Source organism: Gigantopelta aegis, chromosome 8, assembly GCF_016097555.1.
Source record: "Gigantopelta aegis isolate Gae_Host chromosome 8, Gae_host_genome, whole genome shotgun sequence".
Classification (NCBI taxonomy): domain Eukaryota; kingdom Metazoa; phylum Mollusca; class Gastropoda; order Neomphalida; family Peltospiridae; genus Gigantopelta; species Gigantopelta aegis.
The window spans coordinates 44,146,265-44,168,594 of record NC_054706.1 but is presented as its reverse complement, the minus strand read 5'-3'; the positions used below and the strand labels follow the sequence as shown (position 1 = coordinate 44,168,594).

The 22,330-nt window shown below is 35.7% G+C and overlaps 1 protein-coding gene across 5 annotated transcripts in view; it reads right to left on the bottom strand.

Annotated features, from left to right (window-relative positions):
- The window catches only part of LOC121380247, a 69,917-nt gene that overhangs the window by 26,808 nt on the left and 20,779 nt on the right, over nucleotides 1-22,330 (bottom strand). For 3 of the 5 annotated variants that reach the window (XM_041509078.1, XM_041509081.1, XM_041509079.1), the window contains exon 2: nucleotides 8,857-8,986. In XM_041509078.1, coding sequence (XP_041365012.1) covers nucleotides 8,857-8,983 — 127 coding nt within the window. In that variant the 5' untranslated portion in view covers nucleotides 8,984-8,986. Of the gene's footprint in view, nucleotides 1-1,861; nucleotides 3,401-4,262; nucleotides 4,577-6,414; nucleotides 6,545-8,856; nucleotides 8,987-22,330 lie in introns of those variants that run through there. The other 2 variants (XM_041509077.1, XM_041509080.1) reach the window with 2 other exon arrangements.

The window sequence follows — 22,330 nt, the reverse complement described above, 5'->3', positions numbered from 1 at the left end:
AAAACATTTCACATCTGCAGTTTTTCAGAACCAAAACAAAAATAAAGCTATCTTCAATTCAGAGTTGTTGGGGTGTGTTTTTTGGTTTGTTCGTTTCTTTGGTTGCTTTTGTGTGTGTGTGTGTGTGTGTGTGTGTGTGTGTGTGTGTGTGTGTGTGTGATTTCTTCCCCCTAATTTTAAAATGAAGTATTAGCGTGATACTATTCATACATCACGATGTGAAAACAAACCAAAATCTACCTTTGTTCGTTACGGTTAGATAGGTTTCAATAGTGTTTTTCTTTTGGGGCTAGAATAAGCCCAACAAAACTCTCCGTTTAAGGGGAGCTATCACTCTCGCTCCCCTTCACTCCCCTGAGGCTAGTTCAAGGAGAGTCATTTGAGCTCCCCTTACCATGTGAATTTAGAGTATGACATCGATCTCAATCTAAATTACGAGAGCAATCAATCACTCTCCTTAATTGTTTTCATGTCGATGTCTGAATTATTCCAAAATATTGTTGTCATGGACGAGCATGTAATCGTTAACCAGCGCAGAGTCAAATGCTTACATTTTACCTTCGATTTTGTCGATTTGTTTTTCTTTATTTATTTTAGTCTCTTTCGTTATTTTATTTCTACTATAAATGAAAATGCAAATCTACTATAAACGTATGTTTTATTATTATTATTATTATTATTATTATTATTATGTCGAGATATAGGCGAAAAACTGAAGGACCCACCCCTCTTATATTTCATACACTTGTAAATGTACAATATCTTTTATTAGATCGTTGTTTCAAATTACTTAACATCCGTCCTTGAAATCATGTTATTAATTTTTCAAAAACCAAAGGAATATGTTTTGTAACTGTAGTGTCGGTCGATTCACAAGGCACCATATTAATAACTACAGCACACGACAGTGGAGAGTCGCATGAAACACTGTGGCTTCGAATTGAACAACACGTGTATCTTTATAACCACAGCTACAAATACCCCATAATTTCGACCAGTGTTTAAGCCTGCACATTTTCATTTCTTTTCGTGCTTATATCAGTTTATTCATTAACGTATTTCTAAAATATCATACCGAGCTATCTGCTCTGGTTCTCTTCTTACTAGTTGGTGAGAGAGAACTAGGTATTGTGGTCTAAAGGCTCATACACACTGGATGCGTCCAGTGTGTGCGGTGCGGCTAAACCTTTTGAAAAACATAAATTCCAATGAGACCATCTACACTGAATGCGGCGCCAAGAGTGCGTCTACACAACGAATGCGGCCCAGAATGCGTCACTTATGTATATTGAGTAAATGTGAATTAATGAAAGAAGAAATATAAACATTCTCTAAAACATCTCATTTATTGTCAACACAGCAAAAATTGAAATATTTACATCTGCACAATCCACGAACAAAAAATAAAGCTATGTTGTTGTTTTTGTGTGTTTTTTTGTTGTTCAATATAAGTAATACATCATACAGCATTTCGTTTAAATCAAAACTCAGCTATTTTTAATACATTTAATATAAAAATGCATTGAAGTGTGTATCCTCCGAACGCAAGCCGCAGTCGTAACTGACGTAAGAACCGTATCCAGTGTACATACACCAAGAAATGAGTGAATGACTATTTAACGACACCCCAGCATACAAAACAAATCGGCTGTTGGGTGTCAAACAAAGGTAGATGAAGGAAGGAAGGAAATGTTTTAATTAACGACGCACTCAACACATTTTATTTATGGCGTTAGACATATGGTTATTGAAAGAGGAAACCCGCTGTCGCCACTTCATAGACTACTTTTCGATTAGCAGCAAGTGATCTTTTATATACACCATCCCACAGACAGGATAGTACATACCACGGCCTTTATTGCACCAGTTGTGGAGCACTGGCTGGAACGAGAAATAGCCCAATGGATCTACCGACGGGGATTGATCCTAGACCGACCGCGCATCAAGTGAACGCTTGTCCACTGGCCTACGTCCCGCCCCCAAAGGCAGATGACCTCCAACAACAATATACAAATTCTAAAATTGTCAATAAAACGGCGCGAACTGATGTGGAAGACTTGCACCCATGAAAGACAATAATGCATATCAACGATATAAAAAATTCACAAGAACAAAAAAGACATATACACACACACACACACACACACACACACACACACACACACACAAAACCCCAAAACCCCACAAACACATTTACCACAAAAAAAACAACAATAATAAAAAAAAAAGAGAAAAAAAACAAAAATAATAATAGAATAAAAAAACAAAAAAACCCCAAAAAACCAACCCAACTATACTATAGCCATTGTCAAACCATGGAAGCGGTGTCTGGAGTCTCGGCAAACAAACCATTATCGCATCGAACTATGAACACGAAACGAACAACATTACAAGTGCTTATAGAACTCGTTTTAAAATGTCCATGCGATACTGAATATGTGCTGTATTCGCCACTCTCAAGGAAACCCATGAGAATGTTGCAACCCCTGCACCACGATGAGGAACAGCACACGCAGGGGCCGGAGTAGATGAGACCTAACACCGCCTTGCTAAAACTCGCTCTGCCAACAAAGCACCTCAATGCAATAAGCTATAATAAATGAATAGATGAATAGATGTTTAATGACACCACAACACAAACATATATCGGCTGTGGGTGTCACACAAAGGCTATAAGGCTGGCGGCTTTACGACAGCACTAGCTTGCATTTCATTTAGTTTAGTTCCATGCTAATAGGCACTTGAGGTTTAATATAATGGGCCTACAACTCAGCTGTGTGGGATGTCTTTCCAAGACAGCAATTGATGTTTGGTACACGGTGGAGTAACTTGTCCTTGCACCTACCCACTGCCTAGTACTGGGATACAAACCAAAACGTCTAACATCTTCAAAGCCAGAAGTTTAATCATTTACGCCAGAGGCCGATTGTTATTTATTTCACACAGTTCATTTCTAACTCGCTCAGTTGTTTCATTCATGAAAGCAATAGTTAGCCATATTGTACAAAGATTAAAAAAAATTAACCACCAGAATGTTACATTTTCGAAGTTTATGATGATATAGATTTGCATTTTCGAAATGTACAGTAAAACAGTTGTTTTAAAACTCCTGGTCTATGAAATTTCGATGTGACAATGTAAGCATTTGACTCCATTTATGAAAAATATCGGATAATTTGTGTTTGTATTGGGGGTGAGTCTAGAGACGGATGTAAGTTAGGAAAGAGCACCTACATTACTCCCGTACGTTTTATTTGTCAGTATTTAAAACATAACATAACATAACCTTTAAAATAGTTGAAAATTATTATTTTGTTCACAAAATCCTAGGAAATCGCTAATCTTGATCAATGTGTCAGTTTATTTCAGAAGCTGTAGAATCTGTCGTTATAGCCAGGAGCTGAAACATATAAATTAAAGTAATGAATAAGTGACACACACACACACTCATTCACTCACTCACTCACTCATTCACTCATTCACTCACTCACACACACACACACACAGAGAGAGAGAGAGAGAGAGAGAGAGAGAGAGAGAGAGAGAGAGAGAGAGAGAGAGAGAGAGAGAGAGAGAGAGAGAGAGGATAACAGACGAGTTAACAGTTATCAAATTTATGTTCCGAGCGAAATAATTTTCATTTGTCACGAGCTTTAGCGATTGACAAGTGAAAGTTATTTCACGAGGGATATAAATGTGATAATAACTGGTACCGAGTTTGTTATTCTATTTATTACCCCAGCAATGTTTTTTCTTCTAAAATCCCTTATTTTCGATATATATAACCTACACGTACGTCTATATAGTTCGATGTAAACCACTTTACACGCTGTTCTGAGTATTGCCATAACTTTGTACTTTAATCACGTTCACAGATAATTTTCAAAAATCAAAGTTCTATATATTATGTTTAAAAAATATATATAATGAATTGCATTAAACTAACATTTTATTACAAGTTTAACACTGAAAACAGAAAGTCGTAAACGCAAACTCTTTAAACTACTTGATGTCATTCTGTGTGTTTGCCAAATCATCATGAGGTCTTTGGTTTGTAAGCGTCAAATCATCCAATAGTAGTGTACGTTACACCAATGCAGATTATTTTCAACTGAGAAAATATTATAAATATTTACCCCGTTATGAGTGACGTATTTCATACTCTATGGTCAATTACTAAATATAATAAATTATAGGCCTACTCTGGATAAAAACTATATAATATAGTCTCATTGTCCTTTAAATAAACACAAATATCTTACTGGTATATGTATTTCTGAAAACACTTCTATTTTCTTTTCCATCAATTCGACATCGACAACCGTCTCATTGGTGGGAGTGTCCTCCGTCTCATGGGTGGGAGTGTCCCCCGTCTCTTGGGCGGGAGTGTCCCCCGTCTCCTGGGCAGGAGTGTCCCCCGTCTCCTGGATGGGGTATCTAAGTAAGCGATGTCTCCTTCTCATGATAAAACCCGTTATTAGAACACCCAAGCAAAGGAAGACACTCAATATTCCACCGATAATATACCAATCAAAGCTGGCAGCATGACTTCTCTCAGAACTAGATTTCCCATAGTCTGTAAATATTTAAAATACATATCAGATGATTAAAACAAAGGAAATAAGAAATGTTTATTTAACGACACATTCAACACATTTTAATTTACAGTTAACTGGCGTCGAACGCAGATAATGAAAGAAACATGTATATATGTACACCTTTGTTGCACCAGTTATGCAACACTGGCTGGAAAAAGAAATTATTAAAAGTATTTTGAAGTTCAATAGCGGAAAATGTATGCAGCACATGTATGGTGTTCATAATTTACACGAAATCAGTGTATGTATATTGATATAATTTTCATATGAATACACAGCTTGTAGAACAGTACGTAATAGAAAACGTAATGTGGAACAAAAATGATAAGCCAAAGAATAATATCTACTGTACGTATTATAACAATTATGAATGGACCTTGTACGAGAACAGCCGATGGTGACAAGACAACATTGTTTTCATCGGTTACTATGGAAACGACTATCTTCGTACGAGGCCATCGTATGGTGTGGAGTCACCTTAAGTCCATATGTCAGAACAACCAAATGTTTTACACCCACTAGCTGATGATTAATACATCAATTTGCTCTAGTGGTGTCTCTAAACAAAACAAACAAACTTTTTTTCTTCTACTACAGCCCATTGACGGTTTACTAGAATAAGAAGGAAGGTGATGCATTTCATCCTGGAAAAGCAGACTGTTAAAGAAAATGGTGATACAATCCACCATCGCTTTAATATGTATAGTAGACTGTCAGTAGCATTTCCGTGGTATAGCTTGTTTACATTATATTTTATGTCATGCATCATTTTAAAAGTAAGCCATGTATCAAAGAAAAACCTTTACCATCAATATGGGCATAATAAATTGGTCTTGCATTCTATTCCGTAATTAAACTTTATAAGGTAATACTATTTTATGGATCACAAGATATTTTATAATAATAATAATAATAATAATAATAATAATAACAATAACAATAACAATAACAATAGTAGGATAAATAATAATTATTGTTGTTGTTCCGAAACAACAATAAAATATTTTAACGATTGTAATTATATATTTAATATATTTTTTGCATATATCTTGGTTCGTCGTGAATGTTTAGCTTCACGTTGGCGATAAATTTGCGTTGCCTAATATAGCATTTGTAAATATATAAATCTCATCTGTTGACAATAAAGGTGGAAAATTAAACTGATTGGATTGAATAACATATTAACGTGCCTATATCCAATTAAGGTTCAAGCACGTCTCTCCCGGGCACAATCTCTGACTTCGCCAGTGACTGGATCCGGGACTGACTGAACTGAAAGGGGGGGGGGGGGGGGGTTAGAGTTGAAAATGGGCAGAATTTTGAAAATAACAATTAGTAAGAAAGGTAATAGAATTTAAAACATAAATAAATAAATAAATAAAAAGCTAATAGAATTAAAAATAATAATAATAAAAAGTTACAAGCCAAAAATAAAAAGAATTGACTGCTCGTCCGAATATTTATATAATTTGGAGCATTTTAGAAGGACAGTCCAAAAATAAATAAGAGAAAGAAGAGGATCTGACTATTTAATAATATTAAAAAGAAAGAAATTTCGACATAACATTTTGAACGAAGGTCTAAAAGTTTAAAGTTCGATCTATATGTCCACGTGAGTGGCCTCGTTAAGGCCGTAAGGGTGCACAGCTTGGTGGAACGAGAATGCTAACAAGAATAGAACGATGCTATAAAACTCAATTTGTGAAATCTACAGCGGACTTCGACGTAAACCAGCTAGTTTCGTGATCATTCACAATTAAATGGTCCACATTATGATACAGTCCATTTTTGATCACAAAACTTTCAGTAATCCTACCTGGGCACTGTCGTTTGCACTCCGCCACTGTATCTTGAATGAAGGCTTTGAAACAAATATCACTACACGGCGCACACCGATCAACCGCACTGTCGAAATAAGAGTTTTTCGGGCAGACCGTCGACATTTTCTATAAAAAAACAAAAAAAAAACAAGTTAATTAGCTCAAGAATACACAAATAGGTCCTGAATAAAGAAACAGATATACTATATCGGGTGATTCGAGGAATAATCAGCCAGTGCCGCCCCTACCCTACTCCACTTCTGATTAATCAGCCAGTGCCGCCCCTACCTCCACCCCGCTTCCGATTAATTAGACTCTGCCGCCCCTACCTCCACCCCGCTTCCGATTAATTAGACTCTGCCGCCCCTACCTCCACCCCGCTTCCGATTAATTAGACTGTGCCGCCCTTACCTCCACTCCGCTTTCAATTAATCAGCCAGTGCCGCCCCTACCCCCACCTCGCTTCCGATTAATTAGACTGTGCCGACCTACCTCCACCCCGCTTACAATTAATCAGCCAGTGCCGCCCCTACCTCCACCACGCTTCCGATTAATCAACCAGTGCCGCCCCTACCCCTATCCCGCTTCAGATTAATTATAATTCAATAATATAGAAAATCGACATGCCAAAGGTAACATTTTATATACATGTATAACATAGGACATTCATTTTTCGAAAGGAAGTGAATATCTAGTATCCTGGCTCTTTATTGTCTATGTGGGTGGCATGCTAAGAGAAAATAATGTATACAATGCCAGATTAAACAAAGGATTAAGAAATGTTATTTAAGGTACAGCATTTTAATTTACGGTGCTCACTGGCTGGCATTTTTTTTGTTAGCCCATTTCAATATCGTGGTTAGTTAGCACATTTATGGTTTACAACCGTTCACATATTTTATGTCATGCACAATTTCAAACGAATACAAGCTTATGTATAAATCGTAACGCAAAGAAAAACCTAATGTACCATCAATATAAGCGTATTATAAATTGGTCCTTTGTGAACTGCCGATGTGACGTTACATTCATTGCCATGGCGACTATTAAACTATTATAACGTCAGAAAATACTATTTTACACCCAGCATGAATTACAAGATCATCAATGTTTCGTGGGTGTCGTATAAATAATAATAACTACCGCTAATAATAATAACAATAATCTTTTACAATCAAGTCGGATACATTGTTTGTTGTTGCGCTCGACAATAATTCGAAACTTACACGATAATCCTTTCATAATATTACGAACGAACTGTAACCGGTTGTGTGTAGGGGGGGGAAGGTAATTTAATATTAGCATTTTTTTTTGCATGTCATATCTTGGTACGTAGACTGTCAGTGTGTACATGTTTGCTTCACAGTTGTCGATTAGCATTTCCGTTGCCTAAATGCTTGTGGTAAATATATAAATTTTATGTCATGCATCATGTTACAATAAAGGTGTAGCAAAGAAAAACCTTAATCGATCCAATATGAGCATAATAAGTGGTCTTGTGTCTGAGTGCATACTATGCCTATTCATTTAAAAGTCAAGACAGTTTATGTGCCAAGATTTTTACTGACAATAATCATATGAATATTAAACATGATAGTGGATTATTGTTTGGATAAAATATTTTTGAACGCGATTGTAATTAATAATAACTTAAATCATATTAGGCATGTATCCTTTGGTTTGTACGTCGTGAATCTTAGCTTCACGTTGGCTATAAATTTGCGTTGCCGAGCATGCGCATTTGACTCAGATCATTTGTTGGCGCAAAAAAAGGTGGAAAATTGAACTGACATCCTGGAATGTGGATCATATTAACGTTCCGAATCCAATTAAGGTTCAAAGCACGTCTCTTGCGGGCGACAATCTCGCGTTCGCCATTGGAATGACTCGGGAAAAAAGGGGATGGGCGTGGGGGGTAGAGTTGAAAAATGGGCAAGAATTTTGAAAATAGCAATTAAAACAAAGGCGTAACGAATTTTTTTTACCATAAAATAAAATATAATTAAAGCTAAGAGAAATTAAAAATAATAATAATAAAAGTTACAAGCCAAAATAAAAAGATATTGACTGCTCCGGCCGAATATTATCCAATTTGGAGCATTTTAAAGGACAGTCCAAAAATAAATAAGAGAAAGAAGAGGATCTGACTATTTAATAATATTAAAAAGAAAGAAATTTCGACATAACATTTTGAACGAAGGTCTAAAAGTTTAAAGTCCGATCTATATGTCCACGTGAGTGGCCTCGTTAAGGCCGTAAGGGTGCACAGCTTGGTGGAACGAGAATGCTAACAAGAATAGAACGATTCTATAAAACTCAATTTGTGAAATCTACAGCGGACTTCGACGTAAACCAGCTAGTTTCATGATCATTCACAATTAAATGGTCCACATTATGATACAGTCCATTTTTGATCACAAAACTTTCAGTAATCCTACCTGGGCACTGTCGTTTGCACTCCGCCACTGTATCTTGAATTAAGGCTTTGAAACAAATATCACTACACGGCGCACACCGATCAACCGCACTGTCGAAATAAGAGTTTTTCGGGCAGACCGTCGGCATTTTCTATATAAAAAAAACCAACAACAAGTTAATTAGATCAAGAATACACAAATAGGTCCTGAATAAAGAAACAGATATACTATATCGGGTGATTCGAGGAATAATCAGCCAGTGCCGCCCCTACCCTACTCCACTTCGGAATCAGCTAGAGCTGCCCCTACCTCCACCCCGCTTCCGATTGATTAGACTGTGCCGCCCCTACCTCCACCCCGCTTCCGATTAATTAGACTGTGCCGCCCCTACCTCCACCCCGCTTCCGATTAGTTAGACTGTGCCGCCCCTACCTCCACCCCGCTTCCGATTAATTAGACTGTGCCGCCCCTACCTCCACCCCGCTTCCGATTAATTAGACTGTGCCGCCCTTACCTCCACCCCGCTTCCGATTAATCAGCCAGTGCCGCCCTACCCCCACCCCGCTTCCGATTAATCAGCCAGTGCCGCCCCTACCCCCACCCCGCTTCCGATTAATTAGCCAGTGCCGCCCCTACCTCCACCCCGCTTCCGATTAATCAGCCAGTGCCGCCCTTACCTCCACCCCGCTTCCGATTAATTAGACTGTGCCGCCCTTACCCCCACCCCGCTTCCGATTAATTAGACTGTGCCGACCCTACGTCCATCCCGCTTACAATTAATCAGCCAGTGCCGCCCCTACCTCCACCCCGCTTCCGATTAATCAACCAGAGCCGCCCCTACCCCCATCCCGCTTCAGATTAATTATAATTCAATAATATAGAAAATCGACATGCCAAAGGTGGCATTTTATATACATGTATGAACATAGGACATTCATTTTTCGAAAGGAAGTAGGACGAATATCTCAAAAGTTATATAATGGCAGATTTATTGTCCATGTGTTCAACAGGTGAAATATAAAAATCCCAAAAAACAATATGCAGCCCAAAATAGTTATATATTTTATATATATATATCTAATATATATAGATAGATAAAAAAAGGATAGAGATAGATATAGATATATATATATAGATATAATAGTAGTATATATATATATATTATTATATATATATATATATATAGAATATATATAGAGTAGATAGATAGATAGAGACTTTCGTGTGTGTGTGTGGTGTTGTGTGTGTGGTATTGTGTGTGTTCAAAAAATCTCTATGTCAAAAGATATTTTTACCTTGAGGAATCAACCATAATTAATTTTTACAGCATATATTTTTGTAATCATCTTACATTTTTGTTAGCATATTGAAGTAGGACGAGTCCGGGCAAAATCTTGTCCTTTTTTCAAAAGTATATAATGCAACTACAGATTAAGTACTATATGTCCATGTGTTTTAACCAGAAATATATAAAAAAAACAAAAACAATATGCAGCCCAAAATAGTTATATATATATATATATATATATATATATATATATATATACAGATATAGATATAGATATATATAGATAGCTATAGATAGATATAGATAGATAGATAGATAGATATATATATATATAGATAGATAGATAGATAGATATGTGTGTGTGTGGTTCAAATCTCTATGTCAAAAGATATTTTTAAGCTTGAGTATCAACATAATTAATTTTTACGTCATATATTTTTTAAATCGTCTTACATTTTTGTTAGCATATTGAAGTAGGACGAATATCTTGCTTTTGTCTATATGTCCATGTGTTCAACAAGAAGGAATATAAAAAACAAAAAATCCCAGTATGCAGCCCAAAATTGTTATATATATATATATATATATATATATGTATATATGAAAACTGGTAACTCCACCAAAACAAACCTTAACATTTGACGAATAGCAAAAGGCAGTTTCTATATACACCAACATAATTTTTAATAATAAAGTTTAATTTTGACGGTAGCCCAAAATTGTGATTATATATATCTTTGTTCGATACTTCCATTCCTCGGAATCCTAGTCTGTGGGACTTGTATTCCTAGGAATTTAAGTCTGTGGGACGTGCATTCCGAGGAATGCAAGTCCGTGGGACTTTTATTCCTAGTACTCCTAGTCCACAGGACTTTCAATCCTAGTATTCCTAGTCCTCTGGAATTTATTTCCGATATTTTGCTTATTACATATACTAGTATATGATTTCTGAAAATCCCTGAAATAAAACTTTGAAAACTGTACTTAGTTCTAGTAGTTAGTACTAATAACTAGTACTATAATGACCAGTTACTACAATATAAAAATAACAGGAATAATAAACATGAAAAATTGATTCTTATTAATGAACAATTAAAAATAGCATCAAAACACTTGAAATTAATTATCATTGACTGCATTATGGCAGTTTTGACCATTAAAAGCATAAGAGACGAGTTGGGGAAAGGATCTCTGTATTATTATACCTGGCCGTTAGGAACATCATAAGCGTTCGAGACAGGGTGGAGGTGGGGGTCGGGGTGTGTGGGGTCACTCCCTCAAGTGGAGTGGGAGCAATGGCCATGTTCGGGCAAAATGAGCTGGCCTGAAATCCTCAACATGTATTTCCATCATTCTACTCACAATATTAGTTGTAATCCATGTAAAAATGCAGACTGATTTGTTTGGAATCCTATATTGCGTCTTGGTAGTAATCCGAATATAAATATACGTTGTGTTCCAGATTCGGACATTTTCGTTTCATTCGGGCAATAAAAATCAGCCTGCCCCCCACCCCTTCTCCCCCCGAAACGAGCCTGAATAACTACTGTGACCAAAACTGTCAGGTGTAAAAGTGTCATGTAGTTAGTCTGTTTAAAAGTATCTTTGTAAATTGTGTGTGCATATTGTTGACAGTATGATAATTGTTCAGGGGTTACTATTTTGTTTTAGTCGGTGTAGTAGCCCATTGAGCTGCTAAAACCCACTCTTAGTCATTGATATTTCTACTAATTGATAAACCTTAATGAAAATCATTTAACATAAAAAAGTATTGATGGTATGGTTAGTTGGGACTAAGATATCATAGGGCCTAGAGTCTGATATGTCATATGTTAGACCAAATTAATTTTTGAAAATGAGCAAAATTGACAAAGCAGGCACATGTTCAGTAAGCTATGCAGGGGGGGGGGGGGGGGGGGGGGTTCTAGACTGTGTCAAGTAGACATTTGCTTTGTAGAGGGTGTTTAGACCACGCCACCCCACCACACACTCCATGTACACGCGCCTGCAAAATTATTAACAAAAAGGCACAAACTTAAAATTATATAATAACAAGATAAGTTATATAACCCAAATGTCACATTTTTATAGTTAAATTATTATTATTATTATTATTATTATTATTATTATATTTTATTTATTTATTTATTTATTTATTTATATTTAATTTAATTTTTTAATTTTTTTTATCAAATACCAGTACATACTGTCTAGCAGATAATTGTTGGTATATCATATGAGCAAGTTATATTTATTTGCGATTACTAATACATGCTTCGAATTATGGAAAATGTTTTTGAGTTACTTTTAAATATTTAAACATTTATTAGTTGCAACAACACGCAGTGAATAAAGATCTTGGTTCTGTTCATGTAATAAGGTCAACAAAATGTGTACAAACTCTTGCAAATGATATACATGTAAATGGAAAATATTGGAATAAATATAAAATAGTTAAATAAAGAGAGGCGCCAGTATCCTAAGTTAATTAAATAAACCAGAAAGGAAACTGGTTTTTTGTTTTGTTTACTTCTTTTTGTTTTATTTTTGATTGTCCAGAAATGCAAGCCCGGCCCGGACTTGATATCCTGGCAGTCAGACCAGTATTCCTAAGGAACGTAAGTCCTAGGACTTGCATTCCTAGGTATATTAGACCTAGGACCTGCATTACTAGGAGATTAAGTCCGGGCAGACAACTGTTCCTATGGACTTGCATTCCGTTTACACCGGATTGGAAACTATTTACAACAACAACAAGCAAAACCTATAGTTTAAAAGAGAAGGCTAATAATTTTTAAAATCTGATAAGTTACAAACAGTAATTACAAATAGCTGCAATTTATATACACATATATATAATTTTGTGAGATGCATCCTTCATTGTGTTGTCATCCCTTTTATATTACACCCCCCCCCCCCCCCCCCCCCCCCCCCCCCCCCCCCCCCCCCCCCCCCCCCCCGTCCCACTAACCTAAGTTAAATATTATACCCTGCCATAACTATTCGGTACCGGGACGTCCAGTAGACCTTCTAACGCATTTCTATTGCGCATGCGCGCGAAGAGTATCGTCCCTTGCAGAATTCGACTATATCGAGGCTATTTAAAACTTGGGGGGCATGATAGACAGTTGTCATGAGCGACGTGAGTAGATTCGTAGGAGATAGATATCTCTGGCGACTAACGTATATATTTCGTATCAAATGGTATAATGGCAGCGAAAAACGGTCTACTAAAGCTTACATTGGAATGGTTTAAGACCAAAAGCAGCGAAACATTAACTTAGACGAAGTCAAGGGTTTTAACAAAACAAAATTAAAATATTTATACAATAAAATAAACTTAACTGGAATGTATTTGCAACATTTAACGATTAGAATTAGAGTTATATCCATGCGGATTTCTACTGATGTTTAATTCTACATGTATCAGTATGTACAATTTAATAAAAATATGCCTCCCCTTCCGCCTAAAAAAATTAACAAAATCCGTACCTCACATAGACCTTTATCACAGCTATATTTTCACCGTATCGTTTCATTAAAAAAATACAGTCATATAACTACTAATAAATGCTACATGTCTTATCTACAAATTATTTATTTATTTATTTATTTCATTTATTAATTTATTTCATTTATTTTATTTATTTATTTATTTAATAATTTATTTATTTAATTCTTTATTTATTTAATTCTTTATTTATTTTATTTACTTTCCACTATCATTTATATCAAACACATACAACATCATTTGAAATATCTGGTATTTACGAAGTTTAAAAAAAAATTCTTTATTTATCTTATTTTTATTTATTTATTTATTTCCTTATTACTAATCAATGCTACATGTCTTATCTACAATTATTTATTTATTTATATATTTATTTATTTGTTTATTTATTTATTTATTCATTGTATTTATTTATTTATTTATTGTATTTATTTATTTATTTATTTATTTATTTATTTTATTTATTTATTTATTTATTTTATTTATTTTGACTATCATTTATATCAGAAACATACAACTTCATTTGAAATATTTGGTATTTACGAAGTTTTTATAAAAATTCTTTATTTATCTTATTTGTATTTATTTATTTATTTATTTATTTATTTTCTTTCTTTCTTTCTTTCTTTCTTTCTTTTATTTACTCTTCACTATAATTTATATCGGACATATACAACTTCATTTGAAATATCTGGTATTTACGAAGTCTTAAACATATTTATTTATTTATTTATTTATTTATTTATAGCAGTGTTCCCAATTGATGGAATGTAATTATCTAACCGATAAAATACCTAAATAAATGAATGAATGTTTAGCAACTCTTCAGCACAAAGATACACATCGGCTACTGGGTGTTAAACAAAGGTAAGTATATATTACTAGGATTATTAAAATACTCACTGCTGAGCCGCAACAAAGTTCACTACATCAATGTTATTCAATTCTTTATTCACTCAGACCATATACATGGTACATGAGGTACCACCGCTAGTTTTCAATGCCTGGAAATATTTGAAAAACTACATTCCACAGAACGAAACATTTGACTGAAGTGTTCTACTGCGTTGCAGTTATAATTTTGGACTTTTTAACCTTACTTTGTGAAATGGCCGCCGTCAGTGCTTATGAATTCGCTAAAATTTCTTCTCAGTTTTGAGTGTTCAATTTGTATTGCTTTGTCGAGAGCGTAAATTTTAATCTGTCTGAACATGTTGTGTACCTTATTTATTGCCTGCATTATAAAAGTATTATAAAATTACTTACAGCACCTACACATACTACTGCAAGTGTATATATTTGGAACATATGATACAACTTTATGAGTGTCTAAAACCTGAACGTATGGTCTTATACTGTAAATTTCAGTTAAGTGCATTTCTCTTAAATCTCTACACCCTGGACAAACTAAGACACATGATATTAATTTTTATTATTCATATACTGCATAATTTACACAATCTTTGATGATAAAGGTATGACACTTGGCACCTTTGAATAAATAACAGGACTGATCACGAGTGGGGGAAGGGCGGTCTATTAGTCTAGAGTTCGAAGTGGGAATCCGATTTAACCAGCTGTTTATTTGTTATGATGGCTGTGACGGTACATGCTCTTAAGTTTGTTTCGCCTGTGGCGATTTTAATTGTGTTAGAGGGCCGTGTGCAGTCCATTGCACTTAAGCGCAGGTGGGCAACTTGTTACGTAATACTTCGCGCGATCGGGCATTCCAATATGCACTTAGTCCAGCTGTCGAGGCCATGTGGCGAGTAGTTACGTAATACCTCTGCGAGTGCGGTTTTTACAACCGTGATTTGGCGACGATGGCGTCAGTAAGTCTGACGATCAGAGAGAAATATACCGACTCTAGTAGAGTTGGAAAATCAGATGATAGGGGGAGGTACCGCCTTGTACCCCCAGGCGAATTCTGATTTATAATAAATAGCTAGTTTTAGAGATATCGAGGAGAAACGGAAAAGGAAGCTTCCTGGGAACGTTAGTCCGTTTGGACTTTGGTAAATATCATTTCTGCTCTGTGTATAACCTTGATGTGATTGATGTGACTTAAATATTTTAATACTGTATTATACCAATATTCTTTAGACAGTGACTTCGGTCATCTGACGAAGTAAATCGTAGACTTTTTGTTCTAACAGTATATGAGTATTTGGTCATATAAAGCTTAGCCAGTCATCCTAGAGGACCTAGGTACACTGTAGGTTATTGTCTTTATTGTGATAGGTACCAATATTAATTCTGTGTCACAAGGTTACTGAATGAGTAGTTAGGGTTAATTAAAAAATGAACCCGTTAGGAATAGAGCTGTAATTCCTTTATTAATTAAGTTCCCCAAGAAGCGTTCCTAAATTATCACACGTTACTGAACGAGTAGTAAGGATTAATTAAAAATTAACCAGTTAGGAATGGTGTTGTAATTCCTTTATTAATTAACTTCTCCTGGAAGCGTTTCTCAATTATCACACGTGTGGGTGTGGTGTAACGGTGAAGTGATTCGCATATTGTGTAACTAGACACCTAGAGATTAACTAATTAAGTGATCAGTTCTGGGTTGTTATTATTGCTGTTATTAATTAACTACTACGGCTGTACATTTGTCAGCGTAGATTAATACAGATTCCAAAGTGTATTGTGTTTTTGTTGTGTTTTCTAGAGAACTAACGTGCTATAATAATATATACTTTATACAAGATCGTATCTCTGATCATACCTAGAGACGAGCCATACTAGGGTTTAACAGCCTGTTACAGAGAGATCTAATAGATATACAGTTAGGAGAGATATTTTGATAATCGTGTTTTATTCAGTTACGGGAATTATAGAATCCCCGTGACAATGGCCAGGAATCTCGAAACATAGAAGTGGCCTGACATTGACACAACTTGGACGCGTCTTCGGATTTTCATAAAATAAAAATGCCATGAGCAAATTATAAGTGTCTGGAATTTTCAAAAGTAGGATGTAACGTGTGGTTTTCAAACCAAACCTAGGACGTGGCGTAGGAGACTCAAAAGTGGGGAATGGTCTAAGACTTTTAAAACTGAGATGCGGCCTTAGATTTTCAAAAATTGTGTTTACTTTTATTTTTTAGTTTTTAGTTTTGTTTTTGTTTTTGGTGTTGGTTTTTATTTTTATTTTTATTTTAATTTTGAAGCTGGAAATGACATGCGATTTTAAAAAATGGGATGAAATATGAGTTTTTTAAAAGTAGAACGTGGCCATGGATTATCAAAAGTTTAAAGTGACGTGAGGGAATGAAACGTTGGAAGTGGTATGAGATTTTTAAAACTTTGAAGAGGCTTGTGATTTTTAAAGGTGGAAGGTCTTTGGGACATTTAGAAGTTGGACGTGACCTGTGACTTACAGAAGCTGAAGTGGCCTATACTTACAGAAGTTGAAGTGGCCTAGACTTACAGACGTTGAAGTGGCCTAAGACTTACAGAAGTTGAAGTGGCCTAAGACTTACAGGAAGTGGCCTAGACTTACAGAAGTTGAAGTGGCCTAGACTTACAGAAGTTGAAGTGGCCTAAGACTTACAGGAAGTGGCCTAGACTTATAGAAGTTGAAGTGGCCTAGACTTACAGAAGTTGAAGTGGCCTAAGACTTACAGAAGTTGAAGTGGCCTAGACTTCTCTGAAAAACTCAACCAGATGTTGTCCTCTTTGGTTATGGCATTTTACTTTTACTTTTCAACCACCCTACCTGTTTGTGGTTTATCAGTTCACTAAATTCATTTGGCACACATTTTGTCGGACATTTTCTCTTCCTTTATATTTCAAGGGGACGTAGCCCAGTGATATAGCGCTCTCTTGATGCGCGGTCGGTCTGGGATCGATCCCCGTCAGTTGAGCTATTTCTCGTTCCAGCCAGTGCACCACGACTGGTACATGAAAGGCCGTGGTATGTGCTATCCTGTCTTTGGGATGGTGCATATAAAAGATCTATTGCTACTAATGGAAAAATGTAGCGGGTTTCCTCTCTAAGACCAGTGTTCTAGCTAGGATTTTGATGGGGCAGGGCGCTACTTTAATTGTAGGGCATTGTTAACGCAAAAATCTTATTTTTGAGGCAAGTGCTGGATATGATCGAATATTTTACATTCATAAATATCATACATGTATATGTAGAAATATCTATGCTGGTTTTAATTTACAAAACGTTTTTGGAGGGAGGGGGGCAATCAATTTCTAAACCCAAATTTATTGTTCTTAAATTTGGATGTTTGATGAAACAGTACATTCATCGCCGAATGCAATATTATTGTACTAATATACTAAATATAGACACTATTAAAAAAAAATCTCGTTCCAGCCAGTGTAACACGACTGGTATGTGCCGTGGTATGTGCTATCCTGTCTGTGGGATGGTGTATATAAACGATCCCTTGCTACTAAAGGAAAAAAATAGCGCATTTTTCTCTGAGACTAAATTTCAAAATTACCAAATGTTTGACATCCAATAGCCGATTATTAATAAATTAAAATGCTCTAGTGGTGTCGTTAAATACAATCAAACTTTAATGTTTTACAAAAGGTTGGATCACCTAAAAAATCCTATTCTTTTTTCTATTATATATAGTATTTATACCATTTAATATCATGCCCTAATGTAATTTAAAATAAATAAATGAAATAATTAAAAGAAATCAAGAAATGAAAAAAAGAAAGAAAAGAGAATGATTAGAAATAAATAAAAAGAAATAAAGAAATAAAAGAACAAACAAATTTAAAACATTGACATAAAGATATATTTGTAACAAGTTGCTCACTGCATTTAAAAACGGCTATTATTGCATGTCAAGGTCTAGATAGATTTCATTAAATAGCAGGCATGCTTTTAACAAAACACTGTTATGCCTACATAGACCAAATAACCAGTGTTGCTGGTTTACTCTGTGCCATATTATAAAGATGCAATCAATGTGTCATTGATAAGGACTACTGACACCAGTTAAAACTATATGTATCTTGGTCTGGGTATTTGCAACGGCAAAAATTACTTTAAAAATTTCGCATTTGACGTTCTGTCGAAGTTTATCATGATGGCCTACTTTCAGCTAGGTGTTTGCTAGGTGGTGTGTGGTTATGTGCGTGACGGTGTGAGGATTACTTCGCATTCAAGCTTTGTAAGACTGCCTGTCCGCTCGTCTGCAGTTATATCGACTAACAATTGAAGACGAAAAAACATACCACGTTACTGCTATCGGCCTTTACAAGTGGCCAAACAATGTATTGTCAAACGTTTTTTAGTTGGGAATTCAGACTCGTAACAACACTGTACACACTTTGACAGGAAACAAGATTTTGTATTTTTATTTGACAATGAATTAGGGCAGGGCGGCGATAATCAGGGGCGGTGCGGTAACAAATACGACAGGGCGGCGCAAAACGCGGGCAGGGCGCAGCTCCCCTCTATTTATTGCTAGCTAGAACACTGTAAGACTATATATCAAAATTACCAAATGTTTGACATCTAATAGCCGATGATTAATAAATCAATTAGCTCAAACTTTAAACTTTATATTTCACAGATCAGAACTGAATTATACTGAAGCTGCAAACACGTAGTCCGTCGGACCACCTGGAATTAAAAAATTTATTTAGCAGAAATGAAACGTTTTGTGGATCTATGCTAACCTATTTTCAAACAGCAGAAACAGAGGCTTGTTCAGAAAAAAAGTTGTATCGCAGTTAACTTAACTGGTCTCCCATCATATCATATTCATTTACAGTAGGCGATGCAGGATTTTTTTTAACGTTACCGTCTCCTGTTTAAACTGAGCATGCGCGAATTACACATTTTGTAGTCGATGCTGCCTTCTGCCAAAATACAATCGTCTTGAATTTGGAACATAACATCCTCGCACATTTTCATAGTTTAATTTACCAACGTCACATCGGAATGAAAGAACTGCGAAGTTGAACATTCTCAGCAAAACAATAGTTATGCATCGATTGGCAATTGTTGCACGTTTTCGTAAAACGGTGTACACACACGTCACCGAAGTTAAATTTAGGCGAGGTGTTCTGCTAGAAAAGCCTGTTATGGAAATTGCCGATACATGCATTTACATTTTCACGGAGTTACAAAGATGTAATTTTTCCCATTTTAAAGGGACATACTCTAGTTTTTAAACACTAAGGCATATTTTTGACTATTATAACCGTTTTTGATAACTTAAATCATACTTTACTTAGATTTTATTGTTTAGATTATCAATTCCGTACATTCGAAGTGTTATTGGTCATCCTGGTGTTTTTAATATCACAAAATGCATTTCTCATATTTTAAAAAACGCACGTGCGTCTGAGAAGTAACACTTATGGAGTCGAGTTTTAGTCTATTTTTAGAGGGTACTTCACCATTTCAAAGTCACAGACTCATGTTTCAATCTATTGTAAATGTATCCAAATGTGTTATAGGTTTGTAGATTAACTAAACTTAGTGTTAATTTTCACGGGTTGAAACTAGGGTATGTCCCTTTAACGCATGTTTTGATCTCAGATTTCATCATTTAACAATATTTATTATGTTCGATTTATTATAGGGCTGGCCAAAAGTACTCGTCCGCTCGCCTCAGACGAGTAAAATGTTGCTCGGATGAATAAAATTTACAATTCAGTCGTCCGCCGGGCAACCAAAATTTCCAAACACAAAGTGCTTGTTTATTCCTTTTGTACACTTGCAATTTTTGTAATTCCATAGTCTGCAGCAATCAAGCATGCGTGCGTGCGTGCGTGTGCGTGTGTGTGTGTGTGAGAGAGGCCCCTGATTATTATATCGAGTACCGTATCTGGCCGGATGTAGGCCCACTTCTTTGAATAAGAGCCAAGACATTTAAGAAATTAGGCATTTATTCGTAAATCATGGTATTTTATGTCGGTGTCCGTGAAATAAATTGCTGTAAACGTTGAAGAATCGACAAAAAGCTCTTTAGAACGTTATGATCCAGCACGTTACTAAAATGGATGAGTAGACTCTTTGTAAAGTTAGTTTTCGCTTTATCTATGTGAGCTCGCGCAACACACGTGTGACGTAAAACGAGGTCAGGGAATTCCCACCGCACGGTCGCTTTTTTCACTGATGTAGTAGCGTTTCGTATTACGAAATTTGGTGGTCCATCTGCAAGTTTTCGCATTTGTTTCATAATTGAATTGATGTATTAAATATAGATGCAATTAATATTTAATTGATTAAATGTTAAAGAACAGTGAATAGGTGCGCGTGCATGAAAATTTGAAACGGGATATATATTATAATCCATCAATCATTCAATCAATGTTATATTGTCAACAAAGTTTTATTTCTTGATATGTCATCTTATTCAGTTACAGCTATATCTATATATTACACAATATAAAGGTATTTTTAAAATTTAAATCACCTCATATTTAACAGGTAAAAAAAGAAAGAAAGAAATGTTTTATTTAACGACGCACTCAACACATTTTATTATTTACGGTTATATGGCGTCAGACATATGGTTAAGGACCACACATATTTTGAGAGGAAACCCGCTGTCGCCACTACATGGGCTACTCTTTCCGATTAGCAGCAAGGGATCTTTTATTTGCGCTTTCCACAGGCAGGATAGCACAAACCATGGCCTTTGTTGAACCAGTTATGGATCACTGGTCGGTGCAAGTGGTTTACACCTACCCACTGAGCCTTGCGGAGAACTCACTCAGGGTTTGGAGACGGTATCTGGATTAAAAATCCCATGCCTCGACTGGGATCCGAACCCAGTACCTACCAGCATGTAGACCGATGGCCTAACCACGACGCCACCGTTAACAGGTCAAGCAACATAATTTGATATAATACCAGTGTCAGTTCCAGCCTGAATATTGATTCGATGTGTTTTAGTATGAATTGATATATTATAATTATTAACAGTACGTACATAATATGCATGATGATTTACCCAGTACCAAATTATCAAAATAACAAACCGTAGCCTTATTTTAACTTCAAATTATTACAAAATATGGACCACCTGAAACTTCAAGGGACTATCTGAAATGAAAGCCAGGTAGTCCTGTTAACACCCTTAAATGGTGAAGATCTAACCCTGCATATGGGTAATAAAATGACATGAATGACTGTTTAACGACAAAGGGAAATTGATACAGGCAGTTTATCAAAACAGTGTACATGTCGCTGTGGTGAATAATGAATGACTGTTTATCGACAAAGGGAAATTGATACAGGCAGTTTATCAAAACGGTGCACATGTCGCTGTGGTGAATAATGCATGTTTAGGTGTTATTAAGTGATATTTACACGCATTAAGGATCTTTACAGCAACCTCAGCTATAAATTGACGTAAAGATGTGACGTGTTTGTGGTCGACTCCTAAGGGATTATTGTTATTAATTTCAAGGTGTGGGGGCGGAATCTAGCTTAGTCGTTAGATTTCTTAGCCTTAGCTGCTTTGGTCGTAGGATAGAAACCTCGTCGGCGGACCCATTCTCTGAATGAATTTTGCAATAAAATATTTTCAGGGTTTGCCTAAAAGGACACGAACAAACATCTGCTTTGGGTTGATTGGCACTAGTTCAGTTAAAGCTAAAATAGACACTCATAAACTATACTTCCTAGAACATCTTCTTCGCTTACCCACATGGACATAACTCTATACGTTTATAACAAGTAGATTATTATGTTTTACAAATATA